We start from the raw sequence: 11356 nt of genomic DNA, 5'->3' as shown, positions 1-11356 counted from the left end.
CGTTTCATAACCGCTATAAATAAGTAGAATTGTTATGTAATCGTAATCCTCACAAATCCTCACAATAATAAACTTCAGCTGAATAGTCGGAAGTTGGGTCGGAACAGAATCGATTACGTATCATAACCGTGTGTGGTCACAGACTACAACCAACAAATAAAAAATTCTCTCATTATGTATGATAATATACGAAATACGATAAATTATGTAATATATAATTAATTATCGCTAAAATAAATGGATCACTTTAAATAACATATACCTACTTAATTTATATTTTATTGTATTTTTTTAGATATTTTTGTTCTGACGGTAGTAGGTATATGGACTTAATAATCTGATTTCCTAGCAATACAAAAATAAAATAATTCAGAAATTTAACAAAAATATATGCCAAAAATCATTTACATACGTATGAATAAGTATAAACAGATTTAACATCACAAAAAAAAACCCAGAATCAATCGAATCCAGCAAATAAAACCAATTTCAGAACGGAAGAGCCCTCGAGTGGAGAGGCGCGTGGCAGATCAAAGCGCAGTCATTATCATACCTCCCTGACCGCGCATAAGCAACCGTATGTAACAAAGCTAATCACAGCTAAAGTATTCTTTCGCTCTTTCGTAAAATAATTTAATTTATAAATATAATAAATGTCTGCAAAATCTTGTATTTAAGTAGTACATGAATAATTTTTGAAATACGTAAAGATACTAAAAGCTTCGTAACGTTTTGTTTATATGCAATAGGTAGGTATATGATTTTGTATACACTATAATAAAATCTATACAATAACCGAGTTTGTCCAGTGGATAAAACAGATACATTGATTGCGGGTTCAAACTTAAGTTGTCCGGATTTTACTTAGCAGAATGTCATAATATATTAATTCCGTTTCGGAATCCGAATCGCATGTCTATTAAGCCTAATCAGGTAGAGGTAGATTGGGTATCAATGGTACCTAAACTATTTATTTGTGTATGTAAAAACAGAACTCAGGTATTTAACCGGTTAATAATTCAATTTATAGTATATATAATAAACGCAACAGTTTGTGTATCGCATTTTTTTTTCTCAAACAATATTCAATGACTGGACCGACGATTTAATAAGACTTAATTTTTTAATGTGTATATTTAATTTAAAAATTGTTATATTATTTTTCATTATTTAATAAAAATAACTCTTGTGTCACTTTTACAAACAGTTTTCTTCGATCGTGATTCTCAATCATTCTACGTATAATTTGTGTAATTTTAATTAAAAATCAAAGCTGTGAACGCATCGAAAAAAAAATGTGGCCAATTGTCGTTCACTGAGTACACGCACACTAGTAAAGTAGTATGACGTTTGGCGACTTTCGAGCGTAGCTGTCACGCACATTAAGATACTAAAATTGGCTCGTTCGTTAATTTGTAGTGCGACTCTAAGACAATCTAAAACTAAACCGCGATGTTTACTAGAAGTGACATGGTCGGTTTATCCATTAAACAGTGTATTTATATTTAGCAATATAAAAAGTAATGTATGTGATGTTGTCCAACAACATCACATACATTACTCTGATCCCAATGTAGTAGCTAAAGCACTTGGGTTATGGAATTTTTCTACATCGATTCGGCCGGGAATCGATCCCGGGACCTCGGAGCGGCGTGCCCATGGAAACCGGTGTACACACTACTTGACCACGGAGGTTGTCGCATTACATATATTACCGATCCGGTCGTTGATATATTACCGATGTATATTATATTTGACAATTCACTTATGTTTTAAGCATCAGTATTTAATATTTAATGAATCAATATATCGTAATTAACTACTCACCTATATTAATGTTTTCGGTTAATGCGACATGTTATTTGCATATTATTCAATGCGCACGCGACTTCACCCTAATGAAGGGTTCTGCCCTTCGCCCTCCGGTCACTTTCAATAGACAGCTACCCTCTCAATCATTCAACGATCTATCTTAAACCCGGGTATTTGTCAACCATGTCATTTAGAACGATCAGTTTTTATAATACCCGTTAGATACTTATATTTAATAATACACTTCAATTTACAGACGCTAAGGGATCCAATGTAATGGTTTGCCAGTTATAATATAATATATTATAGAATGACAAAATATATTTACTATTAAAAGTGGGTTGGTACCTACTACGATTTATAGAAGCACTTTAACGGATTCAATTTAAGTGCTTTTTTCAATGTCCTAGTTAGGTACATGTAGCGATTTTTATTTAATATATCATCGATTAACAATATCTATTCGTCATAACAAGTTTGCCTATTAAATAATTGTATGAAGAAAAAAAGCGAATAAACCAATTCGGCATATACGCCACAAGCGATGCAAGAGATACAATCGAATGAATTTCGTAACAAAACAATCTAAAATCTAAAAACCAATAACAACGGGATATCGTTTCCCATGGTCGGGAATAAAACGCGTGGGGCGGCATTTTATATAGGCAGGGATTGCGTCCAACGTGCCACTGTCAAACGAGACCTCTTTGTGAACACACGGCCGCCTAATACTCATCAGTGTAACAGTTTTCTGCCGAAATATCGAGTAATAATTGCGTAAACAAGGATAATGAGAGTAGGTGGAGCCGGTAGGCGTCCGCACGCCCCTCTAACTTTTTTCTCGACGTCTGGGCGGCGCGAAGAACACGCCTCGAGACCCACGCGCTCGAACGCGTCCGCCAAACACGCTCTATAGACAAGCCGACGGCACCGCGCCGACGGCCAGCCACCGACGTAAACAAACGTTTTAATACGATCATGCGAAAAAGTGGTGAAACGAATCGAATACCTAAACCTCAGGCAGGACGGTGACAGATCGAATCGACCCATTCGTCTAATTAGCGTCGCTCCTAACGACCGTAATCGGACGAGTTATCGCCGTTTTAATTGACTTTCGATACGGAGTAAACGCTTTTTGCAACTATGCGAAAATTTTGAACGATGCATTCGAACCGGTTTTAAAATATCCGAATGGAATTGAGTGACCAAATGACATTTTGTGCTTCGATCCGTATCGTGTTTTGAGGCGATATTTTCGCGGGCGATTTTAAGTGATCATCGTAAACGATGAACCCTAAAATAGAAGATGTAGTGCTGCCAACATGAAAAAACTGAAAGTTACTGTCGATGAAAAACACAGAATGCCCAAAACGCATACGACATCCATATATTTTATGCTGTTATTATTTTTCAAAATGGCGAGGTGAGTAAAATATTTATACACATACATTCGATACAATAACACATTATGCGTTAAACTACCAGTGTATACACAGTGATAACTTAAATTAGGCAATAATATACACAATATTCGTTCTAAAGACAAGGTAATTAGGCTTATATCCGCCTACTCGACTTAAACGTACATAGCAATGACAATAAGCTTCAGACAGATAGGGGCGTCGCAATGAATACGTAACTAAAACATCACGACACTAATCATGCAAAACTCGCCTAAGTAGGCAACAGCCGCCTAATGAATAATGATAGTGTAATAATAATACATGGTAATGAATGCAAATTTAAAAGGTGACAATCATTTGTCGGGCCACCCAATAGCGCGGAGATTTACTGAGTATGTAAATGCGTCTCGATATGCCACTGCACGTGGCCGCATAATCGTCGGCCTGTTTGCCGTGTGATTGATATTCAGTCAACGGATTTACTTCTAGCTAGATGGTCTATGATTTTTAGTTTTTTTTTTTTGTATAGAAAAACAAAACGAAATATTTGACGTTGTATTAATAATTTATTTATATGTTGCAATTAGATAATTTTAGTCGCATACATAACAACTGATATCAAAATAGTATTTATCACAGTATTGTGAAATAGGATTTATTATAAATATATACGTATGTACGAAATAATAATTATATTTACGGAAATATCATAAAATAACTGGAAAATATGAAACCAATAAGATCATTCACAGAAAAAATAAGACACTTATTAAACTTATTTAACGATTTATTTTTTCATCTTAAACATTATTTTACTTTATCAATTTGAGATGAAATAGGTGTCTATTCAAATGTATTTTTTTAACTTCACATTAAACTTTGACAAAAAAATATTTACTTGACAAAACTCATAACTTCGTCTGTTACTTATTCTAAAACAAGTTTATAAAAAAATGGCCAAGATGATTTTTTAAACAGCAAAAAATATTTAGACAAATGACAATCATATCCAGAAATTCTATATCTGTAAATAACTATGAATATTGATTACACATCGGCAAAGGCACGCTAACGAAACGTAAGCAATTGAATTGCTATTGCCTTCAGCGAACAGTTCTCTTGAAATTATCCGTCTAATAAATCTTAAGACTTACCTATTAATAATGTATTTAGTATTCCCATGTTGCCTTAAGTCACACTTCAAAGTATGGCTTTATTCTATAAAAACAATTTTGATACTTGAATGAACAACTCCTATGTATAAACCGACTCACAGTGAAAGCCTATATTTATTTTTATATTGCGTTCTACTTTAAATTTTGAGTTTTATAATTATTAACATTAACTATCAGTTGTTATGAATTTGAAATTGGAATTCTTCGGACCTTAATATTGGTATTAAAATTTGATACAATATTCGTTCTAAATGCATTGTATTTAGGATCATATTTATATACTCAATATAATGGTACAATCACAAATGCTAGTATTAGGTACTTAATACATTTATTTAAATAATTTAAAATATACATAACAAAATAAAAACAAGTTGCGACAAGTAAAAAATAAATTTTTATGATTTGAAATAAGAATAAATCTGCTTACCTATTCTATTATAAAGCCACTCGCTTTTTTTCGAATTAACTATGACGTCCGTTCATGACTATGCACGCATTCGTTAAAGCTCGGTAGGTATACAATTTATTCCATATCCCGCAAAATAATTGATCTTATAATTCTTAAATAACAATATTTTTTTTTCAATTTATCGTTATAATTTATGAAAAAAATATATTTTCAATTTGAATTTGGAACGTAACATCATATTGGCCCGAGTAAGTATTTATATTTTTTAATAACATTTCGATTAACCAATAGAGGATCTTTGATAGAAGTTTGCTTAAAAATAGAATCAAAATTAAAGAAATTGGTAAATTATTAACTCAAAAAATATTATTTTACGAACACAAAACAATGATACAAATAAACTATATCTGTAGGAAGATAGTCGACCTTGATTAGTTGAGTCAACAATAAAACAGATGCATTCAAAATAAATATATGTAAGTATGCTTTGTATAGTTAAAAATTAATTGTTTACAAATATATATATATATATATATATATATATATATATATATGTTATTAAAAATATATTGATACACATACACTATCAGAGTGATAGAACTTTACATGCAGTATCTAAGATTAATATCGGTGACCATCAGTTAACCTCTTTGGTTCGCCTTTTTTTTTTAATTTAAAAGGCAAAGAAATATTATTGTAGAACATAATAGGTACTGTAGTCTGTGAAACAATTGAATAAATCAAATTGACTATCTGTGCTATTTATTTTTGTATCTAAATCTGGTTATAACTGTTTCTATTTAATCGTATATATTTAATCGTACTTACGATATATTTCTTTTAATTTGTCTATCACGTCTCTTAAACTCACCGAACTGAAATTTACGAAGATTTTCGTAAACATAACTTGTTTTATATTAAAAATTCTTAATGTGTGTCACGGATCATTGCCTAATTACTCACTTTACTGGTTACATTACAAATTAACGGAAATTTATCAGCCGTATAAATTGCGTAAATTTTTCGATTATATTAATATGAATTTATTTTTGATTATTATAAATTCACGAAAAATTATCGTTCTCGTAAAGTTAATTAAAATAATATTACAATTACTTATTAAATCATTTCTGTGATCATAAGGTATGTGACTTATAATTTCTCAATTAAATAAATAATTAATTAATCGACCAATCAAAACGGACACTTTACTATCAATGGTATACGACCAATCAATTTACAATATAACCCACCCACGCTGAAATATCAGTATGAGTGAAACCCATAATTACAAAAACTCTCAATGTGAAACTCTCAATATGATGTTACGTTCCAAATTCAACGTGGAGGGGCGCGCCATCGTGAGTGATCAAGGCACCAATTCTAACATTATTTTACTTTATCGCAATCGAATCGAAACATATTCGTTGTCGTTTATCCTTTTTCCTATTGTACGAGCAACGATCCAGTTGCAGTTCGGTCGAAGTTGAATCTGAATATAAGATATATGAATTGAACCCTTGATCTATACTGTAAGACGCTTAACCATTTTCTGTCAAATACAAAATCACACTTTTGACAAAAAACCAAGAAATAGGTTCAGAATGTTTTGGTTTAACATATATCATACATACATATATATATATATATATATATATATATATATATATGTATGTATGATATATGTTATATATATATATATATATATATGTATGTATTTTTGGACGATATATATTTTCAAATGATGTCTTTGTTCCGAGAGAGAGAGAGAGGAGGCCTTAGCCCAGCAGTGGGAAATTTACAAGCTGTACATGTTGTATGTATGTGTATGTCTTTGTTTCGTTTCCGCTATTTTGGCCCATTTTGCCAATCTGAATTGCAATTCAACGGGAAAATGCTGCTGGAATTCTTACCACCATTCCACGCATTCGTGATTTGGACGTATAGCTACTTATAATTATGATTCGTATATACTTATTTTAATCTTAAATGTAGCTAAATAATTCCTGTGTAGATATTTATCTTTTTAAACAGTTTTCGCTTATCGAATTTTACTAAAGCGCTTTCTCGTTAGCATAATAGATTGTTTTAATCGGTTTAAATATAAACGTATTGTAATAAAAATAAAATAATTCTTCCATGCCATTTCACCTTATAAGGTTCTCGCTACAAAAACCTTTATCTTGCCTAATATATTAAACCATTGATACAGAAAATCTTTTATCTATAACTAATTGCATATATTGGTAACACTTTTAACGGATATACAAATTGTATGTGCCGTAGAGTAGATAATAAACCGAGCAAATACGTATAAAGCAAGAGTACACATTGTTGGTACACGGAATTTCAATCAGACCGTAGACCTCGAGTATCGTAAGAGCGTAACTTCGTATAATATCATTGCACTTCAGCTCTTAAACGATTACGTATAGAGTCGCTTTTCGCAGTGAAGGATTTCGGTGAAGTCTTTATGCATCCTCGGGTTAGAGAAGAGAAAAATATTTGCAGAATTGTCGGCACGCAGAGAGAAGCAACGCAAGTAGCTGTAATTTGTATTGAAATAACCTTTCTGAATGAGTATCGTAGCATTTCATCAGCCCGGCTCCGACATCAGATTTATTATTTTTTTACTGGCGTGGTCTTAAAGCACGAAATTATTGTTTTTATCTCGTCGGTAGGAATTTTCGAAGCAATTATATTAAGCTCAGCTCGGAGTTTTAATTGGATCACCGAGTTTAACGACTTGTCGGAAAAAGCTGTTAGCTGCATCGGTTAATTCCCTTCTGCGTGACAAAGTTGCGTGGAAAAACTAGCTTACCAAGCGACATACATATATCGCAAACATGAACACGACAAATCACAATCACATTAGCGATTATGGAAACTATAAGCTGAAAGAAATCAGTTTATTTTATTTATATGGATCGATACATCTATATATAGTTCGAAATGAATATGACTGCCTCATTGGTTTATTGGCTAGCTTGTACGGCTACAGAACATGGGATCCCGAGTGCAATTCCCGGTGTATGCCAATGAATGTTATTGAATTTCTCGAAGTTAATACGAAAGAAGATCGTTAAGCACGTATAGCTCGCACCAGATCTTTTTCCGGTCATGTCGAATTGACATTTCATCAGATATAAGACTAATAGACAGAGACAGATATAATATCTATATTAATATGAAACGATTACCTAATTTACACTAATTAAATTTAATTACATTATAAGAAGCACTTAACATAAACTAACGGACTAATCTTTACATTATAACGACTATTTGTAAGTATATAAAAAAGTATATGGAAAAATACATTGAATATCAACAATATGATAAATAAAATATCTAGTCTAATTAAATCTAGCCTTAAGTTATGATACAAAAAATGTTCAAAAACAACACAACGAAATTCTTAAGAAATTTATTTACACTTAAGCAGAAAGCGCTTACTATCTACTCATCAATATTTGATACTTAAAATACCGTCATACTTTTTTCATCACTTAAAGCGAGTCATTAACACAAACTATTTATACAAAAGTACACTCGAGCGAGGTGTTAAATTTTAATAAAAATAAAAGCATCGCAATGCAAAAATGATACGACAATGATAATAATGACGGCGGGTGCGTATCATTAAGATCATTAAACGTCGGTTATTCGTCTTCCCAACCCTTTAAAGAAACCGGCATTCTCCGAGCGTGGGAAGGAGTCGAGATAAGTTACACAGTTATGTAAAGACGGAAAACGCTGTTTGACTTTTGTTACTAACACTTTTAGTGTTCCGTATTACAATGGAATTACCATTGGTTTCAAATTGATTAGATGTTTTAAAACTTTTACAGAACTCCGTGACAAGAAGTGGTCGAATGTTACGAGCGTTGCGTTATAAGTACTAAGGAAATAAAACAGAGAGATATACTACAATAAGTATTGCACTTATTATATTTATACTTTTTAACAAAAGGTTACAAGTTTGACAATTTTGACTGACTATAGTAACAAATAAGAATGTCTAAGATTTTTTTTTAAATATACATATTTTTATTTATATATAAAACTAGTTTCATTAAAAAGTAATCCTCTGTTCACTTTATTCATTAAAATTAAGTAAGTACTCAAAAGAGTATTACATCCAAAATTCAGAACCAATACCAAATTGAATTAAATCTGTAACACGAATATTCGAAATGATTTATAAGACTTTACCTAAACAAAGAGTATTTTTAATGTTGAAACAGCATTATTAATTTAAAATTAAATATTAAGTTTTGACACTATAATATATAAACTATGACAGAAAATTATAACACGTCCACGGAACCCTCATAGCACTGAAAGATTCGTCTTGACCACTTCAAAATAAAATTAACTGATAACAGATGGTACATGTTCTTGGAAGTTAAATAGACGTACACACCTTAAAAATAACTTAAATACAAAATTCTAACTTATAAAGCCTTTTTAAGTGGAACAAGGAACAAAAGCAAATCTTGAGCAGTCTTTATACGACAATCAAACTCTGTCACCGTTGTGTAAATTGAAGCTTTCATCACAAATGAGAAAGTAGTATCGTTGTGAAATAATTTCTATTGTCATAAAGAGATTGCTTACATTCAAAGAACGTCTATACGACTAATTTATCTATAAATTTTACATTACATACGTTAGCAGCCTGTAAATTTCCCACTTCTGGGCTAAGGCCTCCTCTCCCTTTGAGGAAAAGGTTTGGAGCATATTCCACCACGCTGCTCCAATGCGGGTTGGTAGAATATACATGTGGTAGAATTTCATTGAAATTAGACACCTGCAGGTTTCCTCACGATGTTTTCCTTCACCGCCGAGCACGAGATGAATTATAAACACAGATTAAGCACATGAAATTCAGCGGTGCTTGCCTGGGTTTGAACCCAAATTCATCAGTTAAGATGCACGCGTTGCATACTGATGGCCACTGGGCCATCTCGGTCCAATTATATTTTAGCTAGTGATAGCCTAGCTTTATATTTTATATTTTTAATATTTAAATATCAAGTCTAAAAACACATTCATAGTTAAGATTCGTAACAAGTAAATGGGCTAAAGATTCGTTTTCTATATGATAGTTTAGAGCTTACTCCACCACACTGCTAATTCGGCTTGGTGGATGTACATCTGGCAGATTTTCATCGGACATAAATGCTTCTATCACAATGGATTATTTTAACGCAACAAATGAAACAAGATAATTACTCGCGTCTGAAACTGCAGTCTCTGGTTTATGTAATAACCATCGTGGTATATAGATTTATATTGTATATAATAAAAACATACGAATTAGAAATAATATTCGTAGATTTTCAGATACGATATATACAATTTAATTACCGTTAAATAATTAAAATATGTTCCTAGAATAATCTGTACGTGTTAGTTTCTTGGCCTTTTTTTCTCAATTACGTTTAATTAACATTTTAATTTTTTGCTCTATTTCTTATGAAAATTGTTTGTGAAATTAATGTTATATTTTAATGTAAATGAATATTTTAATTAAAGTTAAAAAAATCTTTAGGTAGTTGGTGGCTGGGTAAGCCAATGACGCGAAATATTAAAAAGCGAGTTTTAACTTAAATTCTAATTTAAATATTTATAAAATATTTACCAGTTAATTGCACGTTATTCTAGATATATTTTTTACTATAATATCAGATAGAGCCGAGATGGCCCAGTGGTTAGAACGCGTGCATCTTAACCGATGATTTCGGGTTCAAACCCAAGCAGGCACCACTGAATTTTCATGTGCTTAATTTTTTTTTATAATTCATCTCGTGCTCGGCGGTGAAGGAAAACGTCGTGAGGAAACCTGCATGTGTATAATTTCAACAAAATTCTGCCACATGTGTAATATACATATAATAGTAACCCGCATTGGAGCAGCGTGGTGGAATACGCTCCAAACCTTCTCCTCAAAGGGAGAGGAGGCCTTAGCCCAACAGTGGGAAATTTACAGGCCGCTAATGTACAATAATGTATGTATGTAAATAATATCAGAAAGTAAAATCGGGTTTCCATAAAGGTAAGCGGACTGACCAATGGGCCATGTAACGATAACACGTCACCGCTATTAAATATAACGTTAGGAACTTTAATAATTCCAACATACAATTTACTAATGTCCCACCAACCTTGGAAACTAAGACGTATCTTAACTAAAATATAATCGATAACAATATTATATTAATTGTTTTCGAGATGGACAAGGTTTTACTATATTTTATGATTTCAGAAATGCATAAAAAAATATTGACTAATATTACTTAATTTATTTACATGCAGATCTCATGAAATCGATTTATTTTATCTTATTTGAGTTAAAAATGAAATATTCATTGCAAATCTCGACACACAGACGCATCTGAACATTAATTATTATTTTTTAATTGTTTATAGTTTATACGGATACGGAAATGTACTGATAGAAAACAATTTCAGTAACGTTAAGAATTTTCTCAATCAATTCAATAGTCGAATAAAATAGATAGAAATATAATGAAATATATTGAAGGTCA

At 31.7% G+C, this 11356-nt stretch overlaps 1 protein-coding gene across 1 annotated transcript in view; it reads left to right on the top strand.

The window, feature by feature from the left end:
• Positions 1–3134: 3134 nt before the first annotated feature.
• The window catches only part of LOC125077099 (protein Wnt-10a), a 42187-nt gene continuing 33965 nt past the window's right edge, over positions 3135–11356 (top strand). Inside the window, exon 1 of the mRNA XM_047688899.1 lies at positions 3135–3235. Coding sequence (XP_047544855.1) covers positions 3135–3235 — 101 coding nt within the window. The remainder of the gene's footprint in view (positions 3236–11356) is intronic.

Source organism: Vanessa atalanta, chromosome 3 (genome assembly GCF_905147765.1).
Source record: "Vanessa atalanta chromosome 3, ilVanAtal1.2, whole genome shotgun sequence".
Lineage (NCBI taxonomy): Eukaryota > Metazoa > Arthropoda > Insecta > Lepidoptera > Nymphalidae > Vanessa > Vanessa atalanta.
The sequence above is the reverse complement of the archived record's forward strand: the minus strand, read 5'-3'. Positions and strand labels throughout refer to the sequence as shown.